Genomic DNA, 21,924 nt, shown 5'->3' on the forward strand with positions numbered 1-21,924 from the left:
CCCATAGACAGCAGCCCACCAGGCTCCTCCGTCCCTGGGATTCTCCAGACAAGAACAATGGAGTGGGTTGCCATTTCCCTCTCCAATGCATGGAAGTGAAAAGTGAAAGTGAAGTCGCTCAGTCATTTCCAACTCTTGGCGACCCCATGGACTGCAGCCTACCAGGCCCTCCGTCCATGGGATTCTTCCAGGCAAGAGTACTGGAGTGGGGTGCCATTGCCTTCTCGGATGTTAGTCTTTTTAAATATAAGATCTTACATTATTTCCTGTCAATACCAAAAGCACCCTGATTCATAAAGAAATGGACTAAAACCATTTCGAGATATTTTCTTGTATTGCAGAAAAGCATTTTCTTCAGATTCCTCTCTAGTTCAAACCTTTATTCTTTTGATAGTCAGCTGAATTCTGTAAGTTACTACTCTTATTTAAACGGGAACAGCTGGCTGAAAGGTGCGTTTCTAACCATTTCTCTGTTCTGCTCTAGATGGCCCCCTCCCTGATCCATCTATGATCCGTGGCAATGTGCCAAACCAGATGATGCCTCGGGTAACTCCACAGCCTGGTAAGGTTTTTGTTTTTTAGCAGAATTCCTAGTGTATTAAAAGCTTAAAATTGTCACCTTGATTCCTGCTGCCACTCAGCAGCAGGTATTACGATTGTCTACTTGAGAAATCAGAAAGCCTTTGAGACTAGGAGCCCAGGGAGGGAGGAAAGGTGAAGAGCAGGTTGGCTGGCAGGTCTAGGAGCAAAAGATACAAACGATCAAGCATTCATTTAAAAACAACTAGCCAAAATGAGATTTGTTCCATCCAAATTTGGATGAGACCATACATTAATTAACAATGCCTTTCTGTAGCTGTTGGGAATGAAACAGAGATTCTTTCACAGTTGGAAGCAGGTTCCTTTAGTTGTCCTGATAAAATGACATAGAATTGTAAAGAGCTCTCTTATTCTCCAGTCACATGGTGTTCAGATTTCGTATTTTGTACTGATTACAGGTTTGAATCAATTTGGCCAGATGAATATGCCTCAGCCACCTATCGGACCCCGGCAAACCTCTCCTCTTCAGCACCATGTACAGTTAGCTCAAACTGGAACACTTAACCCGGTAAGTCTGACTTCTGGGTCATCTTTTTGGCCTTTACTTGACCTTTTTAAAGTTCCTTTTCTCTGAGACAACAAATTCTAACACTTGCTTAAACAGCTGACTATATGCAATTAGTCCTTAATGCTTTTGTTTTTGGGTTTTTTTGTTTTGCGTAGAATTTTGTTGTGTTTAGCCCTTAACACAGACATGATTAAATGATTAAAACTAAACCATATACCACAATTAGGCAGTGAATACTAAAGTCCTTAATTTTCACTTATCTCTTTTTACCTATAGTTGTTGTTTTTAGAAATTTATCCTATAGAAATAATTCCTGAGATGCTGAAAGGGTATAATTTGAAGAAAATTCATATTAAGGGTGGTATATTATATAATGTGTTTTAGAAAATGGCCATAGCCTGAATGTACATTAAGGGATTCATTATGGTTAAATTATGGTACATCTGTAAATTGGAATGCTTCATAAGTGGTAATTTCAGAACTTATATGATAGCATGAAAGCTGTTTACAGCTTTAATTGGGAAAAGCATGTGTCTAAAGTATATAGGATCCTGTACAGTTAAGAACTCTCTGGATTATAATTTATATAAAATAAACACTAAAAGAAAGATTTGCTTCCAAATACTGTTCATATCTAGTCACAGTACTAGAAAGCTTGTAACAGCACCCAGCCAGCACTGCCTAGAGTCTCACTCAGTGTTGAGTAGTCTGCACACTTTGGCAGAGTCCTCTCTCTTCCGTAATGCCTATCTTCCCCAAACACAGAGCCTGCCCAGGGAGGAAGCTGTCAAGGGTGGTGGAGGGGCAGTTGTCTGGTTCTCAAGTGGAGAAGAGGGACTCTGAGCATCTCATTGCTCCTTATGCAGATTCTAAACCTGTCATCCACCTTTCCATGTTGGCCCCCAGCCCTTACCCTACCTCCCAGAGTTAGTACTGTCAGTCATTGGGCCTTTTTGGAGTTGTCTCGCCTCTGAGCTGCTGTGTTTAATGAGGGGTTTTATTTTTCATTTTAATCTATGAGACAAATGCCTTTCTTAGATTATGAAGTTTTGGGCCTTTGGTATCCATAATTACTCACTATGGAGTCTTATAGCTTGTGCTTTAATAATACCTACATAAGCAAAAACCTCATGAAACTGATTTGCTCTTCTCACTTATAAAACAGGCAGTGTATAAAGACAGTTACCTCTGCACCCCGGTCTAGATGCGTGTGTGTAACTTCCTTAGAGCGGGCTTTAGGTTAAGTAGTGAGGCTGTTCTCTGTTACCTTGGCATGAGTGTCTGCTGACCTCATGCCACTTTCTTCTTTTTCTTCTCCACCCTCCCATAGCAGGGCCAGGGCAATTAATTGGTGGTTCCAGCCTTAGCAGAATAACTAAAATGAAGCAACTTGGTGCTCTGTGTTTTGTTTTGTTTTGTGTGTGTGTGTACAGCCTATGGGCTACGGGCCTCGCATGCAGCAGCCTTCCAGCCAGAGCCAGTTTCTTCCTCAGACTCAATTCTCAACACAGGGAATGAATGTAACAAATATGCCTTTGGCTCCGTCTGGCGGTCAAGCACCAGTGTCTCAAGTATGTCTCACAGATGGTTGTTCTAAATTTGTGCAATTCTTAAAGCTTCTCTTGATGTAGGTTTTTACAGAGAAGGGCAGCAAAATTAAGCTTTTAATTAAAATAGTTATAGACATAGTATAATGAACATGAAGTGATGACTGTGTGATGCAGCAGTGGTATTCCTTGTTAATAAGTAAGAAAAAAGTGATTGTGGTTTATTTGCTCAGTTGTGTCCAATTCTTTGTGACCCCATGGACTATATCCTACCAGGTTTCTCTGTCTGGGATTTTCCAGGCAAGAATACTGGAGTGGGTTGCCATCACCTTATCCAGGGGATCTTTCCCATCCAGGGACTGAACCTGGGTCTCCTGGATTGCAGGTGGATTCTTGACCAACTGAGCCACCAGGGAAGCCCAAGTAAGAAAGAGATTAGATTTTAAAGAAAACCATTTTAGCCAGTTTTTAAAACAGTGAAATCTTTAAAAATGGTATCTTACTGAGCGCTATGAAGCAGAAGAGAGAACTTTGGCTGAAGAGAGCATTGGACGGCTAGAAAACAAACAGGTTCACCTGTCCCGTGCCCCCACAGCCCCTGAGAGATCCACTTAACTGAGTACTGTACTGGTTGGATTTCCCAAAGACAGGCCCCCAGTAATAGGGTTTTTGACACATTTTGAAATGGAAGCATTCATTGTTGATTTCTGTTAAATGTATATAACCTGCCTATGTAAATACTTCTTTGATTCTGTTCTGAATTGCATCTTGTTATGTTTTTCCTTTTAACAGGCACAGATGTCCAGTTCTTCCTGTCCTGTGAACTCTCCTATAATGCCTCCCGGGTCTCAAGGGAGCCACATTCACTGTCCCCCTCTCCCTCAACCAGCTCTGCATCAGAACTCACCCTCCCCCGTACCTAGTCGCACCCCCACCCCTCACCACACTCCCCCTAGCATAGGGGCTCAGCAGCCACCAGCAACAGCAATCCCAGCCCCTGTTCCTACGCCTCCAGCCATGCCACCTGGCCCACAGTCCCAGGTTCTCCATCCGCCTCCAAGACAGACGCCTACGCCGCCGCCAACACAGCTTCCTCCCCAAGTGCAGCCTTCGCTTCCTGCTGCTCCCTCAGTCGACCAGGCGCAGCAGCAGCAGCCTCTGTCCCAGCAAAGCACAGCAGCCTCTGTGCCCACCCCGACCGCACCCCTGCTGCCTCCGCAGCCGGCAACTCCAGTAAGCAGAGTCTGGGCTTTCGGCAGAACCATGTCAGCCGTACTGTAGTTTTATACTACTTCAGTGCGGTTTCTTTTTTCCTTTCGTGGGAGGTGGCTGGGGGTGGTGAGCTTGCAGGACCTTAGTTCCCTGAGCAGGCGTCCACCCTGGCCCCATGGCAGTGAGAGCGCTGAGTCCCTATCACTGGACCTCGGGGGAACGTCCCTGTGCCATGCCTGTTCTCTGCCATTCTTCTCTCACTGTCGCCGCCTCAGACTGGAACCTCTTATGTTTACGGACTTTTGCTGTCACACCTCACATAGAAGGACCTCAAAGATTTTCTTTAGATCTTACGTTGACTGCGGTCACGTTGTATTCAGAGGCTTGAAAGCATGTAAGGGGAGAAGAGCGACCAGACGTTTAATACTACATGTGAATTTTACAGATACTTAAAGAATCTTTTCAAACAGCCTGAACTGCTGTTCTCGAGCAAATGAACAAAATCATTGATTTATGAATGTCTATGGTCCTAGCCAAAGTTAGAAAATTCATGAGAAGGTGTTTCATAAGGCCTGAAACACTCCTTGCAAAAGATTTGTTACCTGGGTAGCAGAGATCCAGATGTCCACCAGTTACATCCTTATTAACAGAACTCTGCGTGCCGCTGTTGAAACTTCCTGCATGATCACTGATAGTTCTCTGTCCTGTTGGCAAACTGAGAAGTGCTGGGAGTCATTGCTCCTTCTTAATACATTGTTCATGTGTGACTGGTTCATCTTAGCCTCTGATACGTAAGAAAAGGTAGGATGCAAAAAGGCATCTGTATCCTACATAGGATAGATTCTGAAAATACTGACTTCCCGTTAAGAAGTATGTTATTGGAAGACTTAGGAAGAATGGAGGTTGTTAGTTATCCATTAGAATGTGATGACTCAAAACAGCTGCTCATTGTGGGAATTTATTATATTCTCCCAACTTGTATATGTGAAACTTTTCCTAAGGAGAAGTTAAAACTAAAAGATTGTCCGTCAGTCCTTCTTATTTTCTTTCCATTTTTTTGTAAACATGAGCTCCTCTGAGGCAGCCCTTTCTGAAGCCTCCCTCCCAGGTGCTGTCCCAGAATGTTACTGGAGAAACAGTTGCTGGCTCTTGTGTCTACAACAAGCCGGCCAATATTTGTTAGTCCTCAGTCTCCTTGTCTTAAGCAAAATTTACTTCGGGGGGCCAACTAGGCAGAGTAAGTGAAAGCACCATGCGTGCACATGCGTGCTAGATCACTGCAGCCGTGTCTGACTCTTCTGCGACCCTATGGACAGTAGCCCACCAGGCCCCCCTGTCCACGGGGATTCTCCAGGCGAGAATACTGGAGTGGGTTGCTCTGCGCTCCTCCTCAAGGGCATCTTCCCGACCCAGGGATCGAATATGTTTCCTGCATCTCCTGCATTGCAGGCGAGTGTTTTACTAGCCCCAAAACACCATAAATGGGTGTAATGACACTAGCTTAGAAATAGGTGGTTATTCTGCCATCTTGTCATATAGCCTAAATTCTGGTTTTATAATAGACGGACTTTTTTTTTTCTTCTCTGCCCCGCCCTTTTCTACCCAGCTTTCCCAGCCAGCTGTCAGCATCGAAGGGCAGGTGTCAAACCCTCCATCCACTAGTAGCACAGAAGTGAGTTCTCAGGCCGCCCCTGAGAAGCATCCGTCACAGGAAGTAAGACCGGAGCCGAAAATGGAAGTGGAGGCGCCAGAACCAGCAGACACTCAGCCGGAGGGTATGCCAGAGGTGAGAGGAGGGCAGTCGCTGCCTTTTGGGGTTAGGAACATGTTACAGGAAAGGACTCTGATACTTAGGTCTCATTTTACTGATTTCCATATGAGAAAGGGTCTTGAGCTCCATCCACAGGGGAGAGTAAATAAGACATTGATGGTACTGCTACTCAGTTACATGTCTTTGGAATACCAAAAATTCCTACCATGCCTTCTAGCCTAAAGCAGAAGACTGTAAAGTAGAACCTACAGAAAGCGAAGAGCGAGGCACTGAATTAAAAACTGAGACGAAAGAGGAAGAAGACCAGCCAAGTACTTCAGCGACCCAGTCATCTCCAGCCCCGGGACAGTCGAAGAAGAAGAGTAAGTTTCTTAGGCTCTGGGTTCATGGAGGCAGAGGGAAAACTAAAGACTTCAGTAGAGTGAGATTGGGCTTCTTGGGCCTTGGAATTGAACTTTATGTGATTTCATTAAGCCTGGTGCCCTGGGCCTGGTCTTCATTACTACTAATGTTGGAGAAGGAGTTTTCTTTCCTTTAAGTGTATTTGTTTCCAGCAGTCACTGGGTGGCAAACAACTTCTCAGAATTCTTTCAGAGGACAAAAATTATTAAATAATACTCTGGATCAAAATGCAGGAAATAACAGCAGTAATAATATTCTTTGTTTTCTTTGTTAACTGCTGTGCACCAGGCACTGTACCACAAGCTGCCTTGTCTCATCTGAGAACCTCACAGCCCCTCTGTGAGGTCCCTGAGCCCTGTTTCACAGGCGGGAAAACTGAGGCTCAGCAAGGTCCAGTAACTTAACCCAGCTCACTTAGTCCAGGCAGGCTGAACCATGCTACTGAATGGTAATGAGGCAAGCAAGCAAGCATGCTTAAGCAGAGAGTGTTTAACAGGTCCCACGGAAGTTAATTTACTAGCTAGTTTAGGACTAGAACTTCTTATGGCTCTAGTGACCCCTTCAGTGTCACAGGTAGTAGGACCTACCTTAGAGGGGATCTGCTAGCTCCTGAGATGATATCTATGCAAGTGTTGCATGAATACAATGTACCTTAAAATGATGGGGCTAAAAAGTTACTTGAAAATAAGCTTGTTGGGACTTGGTGGTGGTCTACTGTCAGGACCCCATGCTTCTAACTGCAGGAGAGGTGGGGTTCGATCCCTTGTGGGGAACTAAGATCCTGCTAAAAAATAAATAAAAATAAACTTTTATATATGGAGATGTGATTTTGATGTAGGCTGCAACACACCCAGTCTTACTATTAGGAATTTATGTTTAAAACAGCTAATCTCACAAAGTTGCTCAAATTCTGTTTATTTTGAACACAGCAAAATATTAATATGAGACAGGCTTCTCCCATCTATTTGTTTGAATTTTTCATGGCAGCCCCCACCATGTGGTGAAAAAAATACTCAAGGTACTGACAGATATACCATCTTGAAGATGAAATTAATTTGTAAATAGAAGAAATAAGCCTCTGCTCAGAGTGATGGACCCTGAATGGCCAGCTTCTTAAACGGCGCGTAATTCCATTTGGCACACACCAGGAAATCTTCCTGACTTTTGGGAAACATACTGAGAACACATTTGAGCATAAGTTGATAACTGAGTACATCGTTCTGGTGATAACAATTTAGTTTTTTTTTTTTTTTTTTTTTTAGAATTAAAACTAACATTTGCCATTGAAACAGTAAATATGTCTACTGCTGAAGCTCTAAAACATCAAACGTTTTAACGAAGGACTCTTGGCCTTCAGTGGTTCTGATTCCTTTGGTGATAAGACAATACCAGGTCTAATTTCTGACTTGTTATACGCTGATATTGTGAAGAGGGGGCTGCTTTCTCTTCTTGCTTGACAGCATCCCCTGCCCATCGTATCGTTTGGAACATGCTGACAAAAGTCTTTTCATACATTTTTGGAGCACTTAGGATTCTCTTGCTACTTGGTCAAGACTAAGTGGGTTTCTGACTAAGAAATTTAACTAAATCATGAAGGGTATTTAAAGATGCCTAGACAGGTTGTTTTAAAGGATCTGTCTGAACCAGAAAATAGAAACACCCGTAGTGATCTTTCATGGGGACCACGTAAGGAATTTAGTGTTTTCTGGCTCTTGAGATATATAGTTTCAACTTTTTCCCCTCTTTCTCTTAATTGGTAACTAATTTCTAATATACTCTTCTTCAGTTTTCAAACCGGAAGAGTTACGGCAGGCACTAATGCCAACATTGGAGGCACTTTACCGACAGGATCCGGAATCCCTTCCCTTTCGTCAGCCTGTGGACCCTCAGCTTCTAGGAATCCCTGTAAGTATGTGGGTGGTACTTCTTATTTCTCTTACAATTTGTTAACAGCTTTTTAAAGATAGAATTCACATATTATACAAACCACCCATTTAAGTGTACAATTTAATGGGTTTTTGTATTAACAGAATTGTGCGACTATCACCACAGTCAGTTTTGGATCATTTTTCATCATCCCAAAAAAGAAACTGTGTCCATAAGCAGTCACTTCCATTTCTGCCCACAGCCCCCCTACTCCCAACCAGCTGTTGGTCTGCCTTCAGTCTGTTCTGGACGTTTCATCAAATGGAGACTCGTAGTATGTGGTTCTTTGTGACAGGGTTCTTTTCATTTAACGTAATGTTTTCAAAATTTGTCCATATTGTAGCACCAATCAGTACTTCATTCTTTCTTATGACCCACCGTTATTTGTATGGATATACATACATTCTCTTTACCCACTCATTAGTCAGTAGTTATTTGGGTTTTTTATACTTCTTGGCTGTTGAAGATAGCATGCCTATAAATGTTTATGTACAAATTTGTGTGTGTGTCTTTTTATTTCTCTTGGGTATATATCTAAAAATGGGGTTGCTGGCTCATATGCTTTATTTTTATCAGTTGAGCAGCAGTAGTTTCATGATAGAAAAGATAGACCCAAATTAGCTTCATCTGCTTTTAAAGTTGCCTTTATACACCAAACTACTGGCAAGTTTCATTTGAGGATTTTAAGTGGTGTTGGATAAGGCATTGGAGTGCTTCGAGGGGTAAAGATCTGTTGGAGTCTTGTTGGTTTTTTCCCCTCTGTTTTTATAGATGGTCTTCGTTTCATCTGAAGGCCCCATCTAGTACTAAAATGCTAAGGGTCTTTGACTTCTTGGTCTTTAAGTTGATCACACACATACTATAATAAAGTGTCTGAAATCGCTCCTATAGACCATTAGCTTGCTACTAGAAAGTCTGGGATTGAAGGCAAAAGGAGAACAGGGCGACTGAAGATGGGATGGTTAGATAGCATCACTGACTCAATGGATATGAGTTTGAGCAAACTCCAGGAGATAGTGAAGGACAGAAGAGCCTGGCGTGCTGCAATCCATGGGGTTGCAAAGAGTCAGATACAACTGAGCAGCTGAACAACAACCAGAAAGTCGAGAATAGTTGTTGTTCTCTCTGCCCCTGTGTGCTTAATATGTCTATAGACTGATGATTTAAGGAAGTGTTGGGGGACTTCCCTGGTGGTCCAGTGACTTAAGAATCAACCTTGAGTGCAGGGGATTTGGGTTCAGTCCCTGGCTGGGGAACTAAAATCCCACATGCTGTGGCGCAACCAGGCCTGAGTGCTCCAGAGCCCACACGATACAACTCGGGAGCCTGTGTGCCGCAAGGACAGCTCCCGCATGCCACAGCTAAGACCCGATGCAGCCAAATAGACAAACATATACTTCAAATAATAAAGATGTGATGGGCATCAGTCATTTATTTGGACATTCAGACACATCAAAGATTCAGCGTTACCTAGAAAATTTTAAATGGTTATGCTGTGGACCTTGAATATACTGAGATTTTCGGTAATGTTGTTTGGTGTCACTTGTCCTTCTAGGATTACTTTGATATTGTGAAGAGCCCTATGGATCTTTCTACCATCAAGAGGAAGTTAGACACTGGACAGTATCAGGAGCCCTGGCAGTATGTGGATGACATTTGGCTCATGTTCAACAATGCTTGGTTATATAATCGGAAAACATCACGGGTGTACAAATACTGCTCCAAGCTGTCTGAGGTCTTTGAACAAGAAATTGACCCTGTCATGCAAAGCCTTGGATACTGTTGTGGCAGAAAGGTAGGAAATTTTTGCACAGATAAGAATTACAGTGAAAACTTGACCAGTTTGAATCCTTGGATCATCAGGTTTTTAAGTTCATCTTGAATTAGGAACTTGGTCGTGTTTGCCTGTGGGGCACTGTAGCTGGCATGTGCTAGTTTCCCTGTGCGTGCCAATTCACACTGGGCTGCTCCTGCCCTCTTCAGTTCTTTGGCAACTGGTGGAGAAATAACAACTATTAAGCTTACCTCAGAGTGGTGGAATAATATAGCAGTAAACTAGAGTAGTTTTAGTTTGGTGAACTGTCTCGGAAACTGAAATTGCCCATCGTGAGAGACATAATGAGGACCAAGGCTTAAGTTCTCTTTCTGATTTGCCAGTGTAAATATTTTAGCTTGCCCTTCAAACCATATTCATTGAATGGTTTCTCTTGCAGTTGGAGTTCTCTCCACAGACACTCTGTTGCTATGGCAAACAGTTATGCACAATCCCTCGTGATGCCACTTACTACAGTTATCAGAACAGGTAAGCTCGACCTGTGTGGACCAAGGTCACAGTGTCCGCGTGTCCAGGGAGTGCATGCGGATGGACCAGCACACATACAGTCATGGTTCGTGTGTGGCTTGCTTGAAAACAGCTGTATAGCACAAGTCCTGGTCTTAGCATTCTGCCTTTGCGAAATTGCATGATTTTCTAGTAGAAAGGAGCCTTGGGTCAATTGTCTGTGCCTGTATTTTTATAAGGCAGGAACCCAAGGCATGAAGAAGTCAAGCAGCTTTATGAGTTGGTAGCATACATGGGATTATGTCCCAGGCCCCACATTCTTTTCCCACTGTATTTTTATAGCTTACCACAGCCTCTGGCTAAACAGAAAATTGTCAAACTAATTGGTCTATCTTTCCATGAAATTCCCAAAACTACCCAGAAAACTTTTAACCATAAATTTGTTAGCCAGCTGTATCTTTTAAGAAATAATTCCCTTTTTGTGTGCAATGGATTCCTCAGTTTTTCTTGGAGCATATAAAATCAGCGGATCCCAGGGTACTTGCTTTTTTCTCTGTTAAGTACATCAAAAGGAACACCTCCAAAAACAGCTCAGTACTGGACTGTTCCTTACAGGATGCACATGACAGTGGATGGTTATGCTTTTAGTAGGTTAGACACTTCTGCCTTCTTTTCTCCTGCTAAAGGACGGACCGTGATCATACAGAATGCATTCATTAATCATGATTTGTCTCTTATTTTGTGAAATCAGTCAGCAGTATGCCTGGCATAGGGTGCTGAGTTGGGGCTCTAAGACAGTGTAAGAGCATGGCTGGACAGTCAGTACTTTGATAAAGCAGCCCCATGGTGGTGGCTTTTTGCTGAACTTGTGCACTACAGCTGTATTTCTGGCTTTGAAAAAGTCACTTAAACTTTTTGTTTTATTTACAAAAAGTTAGGTGCATTCTCCTAATGCTTTGTAGTTGTAAGAATCCACAGTTTTTTACTCATGAAAACCTAGAGAAAAATGGGTCTCAAGTTATTAGCACCTTGTGTTCAAAAAAAGCAAGTGACAGCTGGCATGCTATAGTCTCATGCTATAATCTTGGCATTTATGTACCGTTTTTGGATTTTAAACACCAGTGTACAGCGCTTGCAGTCTTTGTACCAAGGAGTATGTAATCGCGTGTCTGCACATACCACTGCCTTTCATTTACCTCTCAAACTAGGTGGCTACAATCAGTATTTAACTGCTTGTGCAGACTTTTTATTGTACATTGTGGTTTCCTTGGGATCAAAGAGAAATTGGTGTTTTTTGGTTTTTTTTCAGACCAAAATTGTTTCTAGATGATTATTTCCTAGTACTATGTTCATTGTGGATTTTTGACTATCCTATCTTTGATTATTTGCATCAAGTAGCATTAACTACTCAAATGAAAGGGTATAGGTCTGTGTGAGACTTGTTTATTTGCTGTAATCATTTGCTACTTGTGATCCCATTGAGAGATTTAATGCTAATCTGTGCTTTGCCTTGGCTTTCTGCTTTGTGTTGTCTTGTCTTGCTTTTATGTTTTTTGTTGCCCTGCAATCCCTCATTTCTTCGTTTGTTTTGTGTTTTTTTTTTTCTCCCTCATGCTTGTCGTTGTCTGCACTTGGCTTTGATTGCAAAAACCAAAACCCAAACTGTGGTGCCCATAAATCTGCATCATTGAATGTCCTTGTCGCCGTTGATGACCTGCTCTCTGCTCCCGTCCCCCTCCTTGGCCTGCTGTGATTGGTGGCTTCGTTGCTTGGCTTGGGCTGTGTTGTGTGAACGGAACAGTTCACCCCAGTATGGCCTTCTTGCCGACAGGTATCATTTCTGTGAGAAGTGTTTCAATGAAATCCAAGGGGAGAGCGTTTCTTTGGGGGATGACCCTTCCCAACCTCAAACGTAAGTAACTATTATTTTAGAAAGTACTCTCTTTTCAGTTTGTTGTCAGGATCGTGCTCTAAGTGGTCTTAGATTTTGTTGTCCAGGATGGTATAGCCACAGGTAGCTATTTAAATACGAATTAAATAAGATTTAAAATTTGTAATTTCAGTTGCTCAGTAGACATTTATGGCTCGTGGCTGCCATTTTGGTCAGCATAGATGGAGAACATTTTGATCATAGCGGAAGTTCTCTCGGTACTGATTTGGGGGGGGTACAACAGTACTGGATGGTCATAGATTCCTTCTATAAGGAAATACCTTCTCCCAAAAAGTGAAAGTGTGGAGTGCAAGGTAACTTCATCATTAATTGTTTTGAGTTTGAGGAGAATTGAACAAATAACCACCATACAGCCTTCTCATAGAAGTTAACAATACCAAAATCCTTAGACTCATGTGTATCATAGTATCACTAAGGATTTAGGAGGTTGTGAGAATGAATTATTATAAAGAGACTTGGTTGGACTTCTGCAATCCACAAGCTCTTATGGTTCGGTAAATGCCAAGAAAATTTTTTAAACATTGCCTAGACTGCCTCTAATCTCTATAAGATTCAAGCTGTCAATTTTTCATGCTTTTAGGAAGAAAGAACTATTTGGTATCCTTTAAATATTCTTCAGCTTCTCTTCCGATTTAACCTACAATAAACAAACAGTTCAGAACATTTCCCATAGCAATTCAGAATTGTTATGTTACTAGTAAAAACAGGGCTTCTGAGAAAAACTTGGTGTCTTCAAATTGGATTCTGAAGTTGTCCTTTTCCTTCAGTCACCACTGACATATAAAATGGTGGGCTCTGGTACTGGTTCGGGTCCCCTTGAGCCTTGAGATTTTCTAACCCTTGGCTAACCAGGGAAGTCAGGTCTAGGTCGGTTTCCCTGATGCAAAAAAGGGAGGCACCCTTACCACAAGTTCTGTGCCATAGGACAGCAGGTCTCTGACTTTGAAGTGTGTAGGAACCCCTCTTGCAGTTCTGCAGTTGGCAGTGAGCCTGAGAGAGTGCGTTACTGACAAGTTCCCAGGTCCATCCAGGCTGATAGTCTTCCAAACACACTTTCGGATAGCAATACCTTAGGGCACGTAGCAATGAATCTGGAGCCTGTAACTAGGAGAAAACAGTTTCAATGGGGAAATCGCTTCATTTTTATGAGGAAGAATCACAGTAGTCAAAAGTTTGTTGTAGGTGGCCTCCTGTGTTTGTGAGACTATGAACAGAGTAGGAGGCTAGATTTCAGGATAGGAGGCCATGTGAAAATTTTTTAATGAAACCCCCCCCCTTTTTTTTTTTTTACTAATCCTGTCAGTAACCTGAACTATGTATTCTTAATGCTAAAATTTTTTATTAATATAAAAAGTTGCTTGACTGGACTGTCCTAAAAAATGCCTTTTTTTTTTTTTAAATAGTGGTTTAGCTCCCTCTGTACACACTGTCTTTCATACTGCTAGACTGAGCTGTCTAGAAACAGTAAACTAGTCAAAGGCTTAAATACCTAACACTAAGAGTAGTAGGCAAGATTTTAAAAGGAAAAGAAAAAAGTACAAATTCATGCTTTTAGATCTTACTGGGTTCTCCTGTCAGTGGGAACAGAGGTACTATAAAGTCATTTCCCAAAACATAGGCATGTAAACGTGCGTTTTGCGGGAGCTAAGAATGTACCAGCTGTATCCTTGATAGAGTCTTAGATTTAAATAATCTTAACAGGGTGGGGGTTTTTATCATTTGGTTATTAGAACAATAGTCAACTTGCTAATCTTCCTGTGTTGCTTTTTCTTATTGTATCCTCTTCTTTCCTTAGTACAATAAATAAAGAACAATTTTCAAAGAGAAAAAATGATACTCTGGATCCTGAACTGTAAGTAGTTCCCCTTGAGTAGTACACTTTCATTTTCCGTCTTGCTTTCATTCTTTTGGTTTGTGCAGCCAGTGTGGTGATGCTATTATTCTTGGGCTAAGTCTGTAGCCTACATCTAGGAGACAAGGTAGAAATGTTAAAAATCGAGGCTATGGTTTACATTTGCATTTCACTAACCCTCCCTAGTGTTTTGGTGCTCTTGTGAGGTGCCAGGCTGCCTCTGCTCAGTGCCGTTATTCCAGCCTTGTCCTGTGTGTTTTCCAACCGTTTAATAATCGCCTCCTTTATTGTGACACCTTTCAGAGGTACAGAAGTGTACTGGTACTAGACATTCCTGGAATGGACAGGATCGTGTCAGACTTGGAGGTTTAAACAGCAGTCGTCTTTTCTATCACTTTTTACTCCATAAAATGACTGAATTTAACTGCGTTTGAGATTCACTCTACCTGTTACACTAAAGAGCTTTTAAACACTGTTACTTCAGTTCTTTGGACATGATCTTGGCCATCTTTTGAATTGTCAGAAAACGAGAAATACCGGCACTTTTGATTTGGTTCAAGTTTTGGATTTAACTCGACGTTTTGCCTTTGCAGGTTTGTTGAGTGTACAGAGTGTGGGAGAAAGATGCATCAGATCTGTGTCCTTCATCATGAGATCATCTGGCCATCGGGGTGAGGCATCAGTATTTTCCCCAGACTTTAGCAAGTTTTTGTCATCTTTGCAATGACTGTATTTTATTGTCAAAATTACTGCCTCTTAGAATTATTCTCTGGATTGGGAAAAGGTCATTAAAATTCAGTTTTGGAACAGTAATCAACCTGGAATCCAGAACAGGCCTTCTCTTACTACAATGTGTTAGTCCATGTAGAGACACTTCTCTCTGCTGGTTCACTATTTCTAAATTCTTTGGTGGTTATTGTGCATCAAAAGTAAATATAGAGGATTTATCAATAGAGGTAACAGGAAATCTGTAGCACCTAGAAACTAGAAAGGAAATGTTAGACACAACTAAGTGTTAATCACTCGGTCATGTCCAACTCTCTGTGACCCCACGGACTGTAGCCCACTAGGCTCCCGTGTCCATGGGGTTTTCCAGGCAAGGATACTGGAGTGGGTTGCCATTTCCTTCTCCAGAATATCTTCCCAACCCAGGGATAGCACACGGCTCTCCCACATTGCAGGCAGACTCTACTGACCGAGCCACAGGAAAGCCCTGAAAGTGTTAGTTGTGTCAACTAAACTTGACAGATGTTGAGTGTTGCTAATATCCCAGAGGACAGACTAGATGATACCAGTAATGGAGAGCACCAAAACGACGACTTTGTTTCTGCCTCTGAGAGAACATTACAGTGAGATTGTATACTGAATAGTGGCCCTGGTTAGACTTGAATTATTTAAAGTCTTTTGGGCAGTTGGATAACAGGTAACATGGGTGTTCCCCACTGAAAGGCAGAGATACGTGAAAATGATGAGATACAGACTTCAGTGAACTAGATACGCTTGGGCCTCATGTTTTGTTTCTTGAGTATTCTCCACATATCTACCCAGGCTGCATATCATCAGTGCCTTTCACGGAAATAAGTGGATTTTTGTCCATTGTGACACTGCCAAGTGTTTACTGCCATGGCTACCTCTCTCCAGGAATGAGGCTGCTCCCAGCTCTGTTCAAGGGAAAGGTTGGGGAGGGGATGTCTGTGCATTAAGTGACTCTCATCAAGATGGGAGCTCTACTCTCTCCTCTGCTTTTTTCCTGGACTAACTTGATGCTAGTTTAGAGTTCGTGGGGGAAAAGGAGGCTAAATAACAAAATTTCCAGAAAAAAAAAAACACTAAGGAAAATTGTAGTAGGTAAGCTTGTCTTTTGATAGGTTTCTCTCTCTCTTTTTTTTTTTTTTTTTGCTTTTTTATTTTTTTAATTTTCAAACCTTTAATTCTTACATGTGTTCCCAAACATGAACCCCCCCTCCCACCTCCCTCCCATAACATCTCTGTGGGTCATCCCCATGCACCAGCCCCAAGCATAGGTTTCTCTTCTTAATTACAGAGTAGGCAAGGATCATGAGACTTGCAGTGATCCTTGCAACTGAAGGTCAGCCAGCTGGTTGATGAGTACTTATGTGTTGTCCAGTTTTTCTCAAAATTCTACTTATGCACACATCCTTATGTAATTTCAGGAACAAAGAGAATGTACATATAAAATCTATTCATGCTGCTTTCAAAATGTCCCTTTTTATAGTCCCACTGGTAACATATACACTTCTGCTAATGTGATTGACTAAAAAATAAAATCTCTGCTTTAATCTGTGATTCTTCATCTTTGCACATGTAAACTAGTTTATATTCTCTTTGTATCTTTTACCTATTTATCTTTTTTCTCTTAATGTTTTCTGAAAGCTCTTTGTATATTGGTTGTATTTCTCCCAGGTTGTTTTTTTGTTTATTTTCAACCTTACGCATACATAAGATAGATTCTGTAGAGTGCGTTATTTGAAATGCTCCTTTAAGTTGTTAAACAAAGTCTCGGTTTACATTTTAGATTTGTCTGTGATGGTTGTTTAAAGAAGACTGCACGAACTAGAAAAGAAAATAAATTTTCTGCTAAAAGTAAGTTCCTTTCTTACAGGTAAATTATGGGAAAACTTTGCTTGAAACATCATTAAAAATTAACATCCAGAAAGAATTATTTTGTTTCAACATTATTTAAAATATTTAACCAAACTAAACAACAAATAATTTTTCCATGATGTACTTGAAGTTCTACTGTAGTATCCTTTTTGGTGTGAAGTTACTTATACCTAATAATGTGTAAAAAAGCGCAGATGTATTTTTCTTATTCCAACACATTTCCTGACAGAGGCCAGCATTGCCATCCCGTGAGTGATTCCCTCAGTTTTGTGGAGGGGCTGCATTTAGCCCTATGTGATCTTTTCACTTGGTGGGTGGCAGTAGTTTTAGTTCTGGAGATAGATGCCTGTGCAGTTTTTTGCTGTTCTGTGTTGTTGTTTAGTCGCTAAGTTGAGTCCATCTCTTTGCGACCCCTTGGGCTGCAGCATGCCAGGCTCCCCTGTACTCCACTATCTCCAGAGTCTGCTCACATTGATGGCCATTGAGTCAGTGATAATCTTGCTAGTGTTGAAAAAGCAGAAGTGAGATACGGTATTGAAATTTGACTGGTAGTAATAAATGTGCACCTTGGCTACTCCTGAACTTGTCACTTGTAAATCCTAGGACTGCCATCTACCAGGCTTGGGACATTTCTGGAGAATCGTGTGAATGAGTTTCTGAGGCGACAGAATCACCCTGAGTCAGGAGAGGTCACTGTTCGAGTAGTTCATGCTTCTGACAAAACTGTGGAAGTCAAACCAGGCATGAAAGCAAGGTATGTAGTAATTTCCCCCTTTCTTATCTGTGGATCCACAGTTGCTCACACATAGTTACTGTTGATGATTCTAATCTGAATGAAATGTTGTACTTCTTCCCTCCACTATGAATTGTATAGATTTGTAGATAGTGGAGAGATGGCAGAATCCTTTCCATATCGAACCAAAGCCCTCTTTGCCTTCGAAGAAATCGATGGTGTTGACTTGTGCTTCTTTGGTATGCACGTTCAGGAGTATGGCTCTGACTGCCCTCCACCCAACCAGAGGTAGGACTTTACTGTGGCTACTTTCTAATTTGTGTGGAAGTTTGAAATTACAGTCAGGTGAACAAGCGTAATGGATAAGAAAATGTTTGATGTGCTTTTTTTGGAAATGTAAGTTCTCAAGTGTGTAGTATAGAAGTGAAACCAAAAAAAAAAAAGAAAATACTGCTCTTTCATGTTCATAATAACAGGGAAAGAGATATGAATGGCAGCCTAAAATATGACTTTTCAGAAAATGTACTTAAATCTAGGCTGAGTACCTTCTTGAGATGTAAAAGAATGTCACACAAATGAAGTAGAGTATGGTGTAGAATTTTCCACGTAGTATAAAGGCCAGAATAAGAGTCTGTCAGAATGTATTTGGATCGCTCAGTAGTGACTAATTATGCTGTGTCTCAGGCCCTGCTAGGTGCTGAGATAGTAATAGAGCCACAGACCCACAAAACTCCCCTGATGAGCTCATGATCTAGTCATTTACCTAAATAAATGTAATACTGTGTGATAAGCATTAAAAATGACAAGGTGAGCAAAGGGCACAGAGAAGAGAGATGTCTTTAGCCACATCATTAGAAACTTATTATGCAACTTGACCTGGCTTCTTTCTCGTTTGATACAGGAGAGTATACATATCATACCTCGATAGTGTTCACTTCTTCCGTCCTAAATGCTTGAGGACTGCAGTCTATCATGAAATCCTAATTGGATATTTGGAATATGTCAAGAAATTAGGGTAAGCATAATAACAAATGCTAGTTTTAAAAACAACTTGTTTAAGCTGATTAGTTTTAAACTGATCACCACTGTGGTATTTTGGTGAGATACAGTACGTGCAAATATGTAACTTTTTGGTTTTTTCTCTTCCACTTTGGTTTTCATCTGGCAGAACTATAATTTAGAGACCCTTTGAAATTGTTGGCTTTGCCATGGGAAAGAAATGGATATTGTGATGCTAGTTGCACCCATCCCGAATTACTTTATTTTGTTCAATTAAGCTGTTTGATACAGTTGGATTTGAAGAGCCAGAACTTTATAAACTGCGCTTGGTCCTTTCACACCTCTGAGTATCAAAACCTTCGTACGGGTTCCTTACCTTCAAGGTATATATGTGCTTGAGAATGTTTAGCACCTCACCTTGCAGGTTATTCCTCCTGATATTTTGCATTTCATTAAACTCTCTTGTTGACATGGATTGACTTTTCCTTTGCATTGTAGCTTTTGTTTGGTCTTTAAATACAAATTGAGGATTTTTTTGATCCAGGGTTATTTATGCCTAGTTCTGGCATAGATCACACACTTCATGTTATCTTGGGGAATTGTTAGTTTCTGTACTGATTGCTCTTTGTGGTTTAACGTGGAGCATTCTTTCTAGAATGGATGATCTTTCTCTTCAATGTTCCTTTTGTCTGTGTTGTTAGATACACAACAGGGCATATTTGGGCGTGTCCGCCAAGTGAAGGAGATGACTACATCTTCCATTGCCACCCCCCTGACCAGAAGATACCCAAGCCCAAGCGACTGCAGGAGTGGTACAAAAAGATGCTCGACAAAGCTGTGTCCGAGCGAATCGTCCATGATTATAAGGTCAGGACGGGGGATGACAGCACCATGGCTTAACTAGTCCTACTGCTCTGTATTTGGCTTGTTTTACTACCTTAAGAAAAATCTTGTGTTTCTTCTCACTCTTCCATGTAATTTAAGATGAAGTAGACTTGGCAAAACATTTGACAACCGTTTGTGACTGTAGGGTGTCTCATAATAAGAAACTTGAACTATTAAATGTCTCACCTGTTTTTACTCATGGGGAGGAAAACATGAACTGGTATTGTCCTAATAAGCAGCCCGGAAAATTGTTCTTAGCTATATGGTTTCCAGTATCTGTAACTGGGATTTTTCTGAACATATTTCTCAGTAGAAACTGCCAGTATTTCTAGGATTTTTGCAAGGCCAGTGTGCCTCCCATCACACTGCATTCTGTCTCAGAATCGTTGGAGGGATGGGTGTGAATGCTGCTGCCTCTGCCTTTGTTCCTGACAGAGGCATTTGTCACTTGGTTACATAAAGGCAGATAATCTCCCCATCCTCACGGGAAGAGGAAACAGGAAGCCAGAAATACTGACTTCAGACCAGACCTTTCCCTGTTGGTGACGCTGTCTCCCCAGGCACCAGGCTTGGGCACAGAATCCCTGCTATCTTCCAGAAGACACATCTGGTTCTTTGCGCTTCTTGTGTCCGTTAGCTGTGACTCTGCTGCTATATAATAAATGCCTTTTTTTTTTTTTTCCCCAAAAAATAGACGTTGCTATTTGTTCTTGGATATTTTCACAGGATATTTTAAAACAAGCTACTGAAGATCGATTGACAAGCGCGAAGGAATTGCCTTACTTTGAGGGAGATTTCTGGCCCAATGTCCTGGAAGAGAGCATTAAGGAACTGGAGCAGGAGGAGGAGGAGCGGAAGCGGGAGGAGAACACCAGCAACGAGAGCACAGATGTGAGCACTCTGCGTTTCCCTTTTCCACCTCTGCCTCCGCTCATATGACCCGGACGTGAGCTGAGGCTTCCAACGGGCCCTGAAGCTCTAGCTCTCTAAATTGGGCAGGCGCGGAATATTGGTGTAGATAAGTTAGTATGGTTCTAGTTTAGAGATTTTAAGCCCTTTTTGCACCAGACCTCATTTTTAAATGGAATCCTGGATTTCTAGTAATGGAAACCCTGGAGAACAGAACATTACCTGTCTAGAGCATGACGTTGATAAACTGTTTCTGCAAAAGTCTGAATTATGTATGTTTCAGGCCTTGCGGGCCATATATTGTCTCCAGCACGTTCTTTTTTTCTTCTTTAAACAACTGTTTAAGTGTAAAAACCATCATTCTTAGCCGTACAAAAAACAAATCTGGGCCAGAGTTTACCAGTCCCCCCTACAGAAGCTGCCTTATAGCAGGTCATCTGACAAGGTCAGATGACAAGGTTTCCTTGTCATTTATTTCCCTGCAGTATATGTCGGTTGCCCTTGCTGAGTCTGAACTACTGAAATCACCCTTAGTCTAAGAATTCTTTATAGCCTGCAGTTTAGACTCCTTGATTGAATGTTTTTCAAGGTGTTTTTTGTTTTTTTTAAATAGTCCATGAAATTTTGGAAAGTGAGTCGAAGGAAATAGAACCAGGGCCTTTGGCTCCCTACTCCCATGCACACTTCACTACCTGCTGCTCACTCCTCTCCATCCTCAGATTTGGTTTGGGCTGGCTCCACCTGAGGTGTCTCCTGGTCCGCAGCTTCCGCTGGCCAGAGACCTAAGGCTGCTGTTGTCTAATGAAGAGAGATCAGCAGAGAGATTTTTCAGTGGGAGAAAATTAATGCAAAAACATTAGTAAACCTTAGTTTACAGCTTTAAAAAGAAAGAGGAGCAATGAAGAGAGAGCAGCTGTTAGAAGGTTATGATCTATTGCTCCATCAGAAACTTGTTCTTAACAGTTACTAACAAATAACTGTTCTAAACTTGTAAACAGTCTCTTAGCAAAGAGTTACTAACATTTCTTGTTCTCTCATGCTAACCTGCAGGTGACAAAGGGTGACAGCAAAAACGCTAAAAAGAAAAACAACAAAAAAACTAGCAAAAACAAGAGCAGCCTGAGTCGGGGCAATAAGAAGAAGCCAGGCATGCCCAACGTATCCAACGACCTCTCACAGAAGTTGTATGCCACCATGGAGAAGCACAAAGAGGTAAGAGAACAGCCCCCAGAGTAGGAAAACCAAGGCCAGGGTCCTCCAGAACTGCCCACCATAGTTGGTATTTATGATGTGAGCACCAGATCATTTGAAACTCAGAAGGAAGAAAATCATACTGGAGAAGGAAATGGCAACCCCCTCCAGTACCTTTGCCTGGAAAATCCCATGGACGGAGGAGCCTGGTAGACTACAGTCCATGGGGTCGCAAAGAGTTGGACACGACTGAGCGACTTCACTTTCCCTTAGGAAAAAAAAAAAGAAAATCATTTGAGGGAGAAGAAAGCAAAAAGAGGGTAGTGAGAACATGAAATGGTAAGGTATCTTACTTAGATCTGTAGCTGTTACAAAGCTATATGGTGTTGGGAGAAGTGTAAGCAGTTTGTCTGACCCTATTGTTTGTAACCGTTTTATGTTTGTGTTTCTGTCCATTGTTCAGAAGATGGGCTTGTTGGATATCTTTTGGGTATCTTTGTGCTTTTGCTTTATACCAAAGCCCCTTAGAACT

General features: G+C 41.7%; 1 protein-coding gene across 2 annotated transcripts in view; it reads left to right on the forward strand.

The window, feature by feature from the left end:
• Positions 1-21,924, forward strand: part of EP300 (E1A binding protein p300) — a 66,014-nt gene that overhangs the window by 38,394 nt on the left and 5,696 nt on the right. For both annotated transcript variants that reach the window (XM_004007010.5, XM_042247785.1), the window contains 19 exons: positions 485-562; positions 999-1,108; positions 2,542-2,679; positions 3,448-3,888; positions 5,474-5,653; positions 5,856-6,000; positions 7,827-7,945; positions 9,522-9,761; positions 10,180-10,268; positions 12,079-12,159; positions 13,994-14,050; positions 14,644-14,721; positions 16,587-16,654; positions 17,279-17,429; positions 17,550-17,696; positions 18,310-18,423; positions 19,109-19,274; positions 20,019-20,183; positions 21,252-21,413. In XM_004007010.5, coding sequence (XP_004007059.3) covers positions 485-562; positions 999-1,108; positions 2,542-2,679; positions 3,448-3,888; positions 5,474-5,653; positions 5,856-6,000; positions 7,827-7,945; positions 9,522-9,761; positions 10,180-10,268; positions 12,079-12,159; positions 13,994-14,050; positions 14,644-14,721; positions 16,587-16,654; positions 17,279-17,429; positions 17,550-17,696; positions 18,310-18,423; positions 19,109-19,274; positions 20,019-20,183; positions 21,252-21,413 — 2,729 coding nt within the window. The remainder of the gene's footprint in view (positions 1-484; positions 563-998; positions 1,109-2,541; positions 2,680-3,447; positions 3,889-5,473; positions 5,654-5,855; positions 6,001-7,826; positions 7,946-9,521; positions 9,762-10,179; positions 10,269-12,078; positions 12,160-13,993; positions 14,051-14,643; positions 14,722-16,586; positions 16,655-17,278; positions 17,430-17,549; positions 17,697-18,309; positions 18,424-19,108; positions 19,275-20,018; positions 20,184-21,251; positions 21,414-21,924) is intronic.

This window comes from Ovis aries, chromosome 3, assembly GCF_016772045.2.
Source record: "Ovis aries strain OAR_USU_Benz2616 breed Rambouillet chromosome 3, ARS-UI_Ramb_v3.0, whole genome shotgun sequence".
In the NCBI taxonomy this organism is placed as follows: domain Eukaryota; kingdom Metazoa; phylum Chordata; class Mammalia; order Artiodactyla; family Bovidae; genus Ovis; species Ovis aries.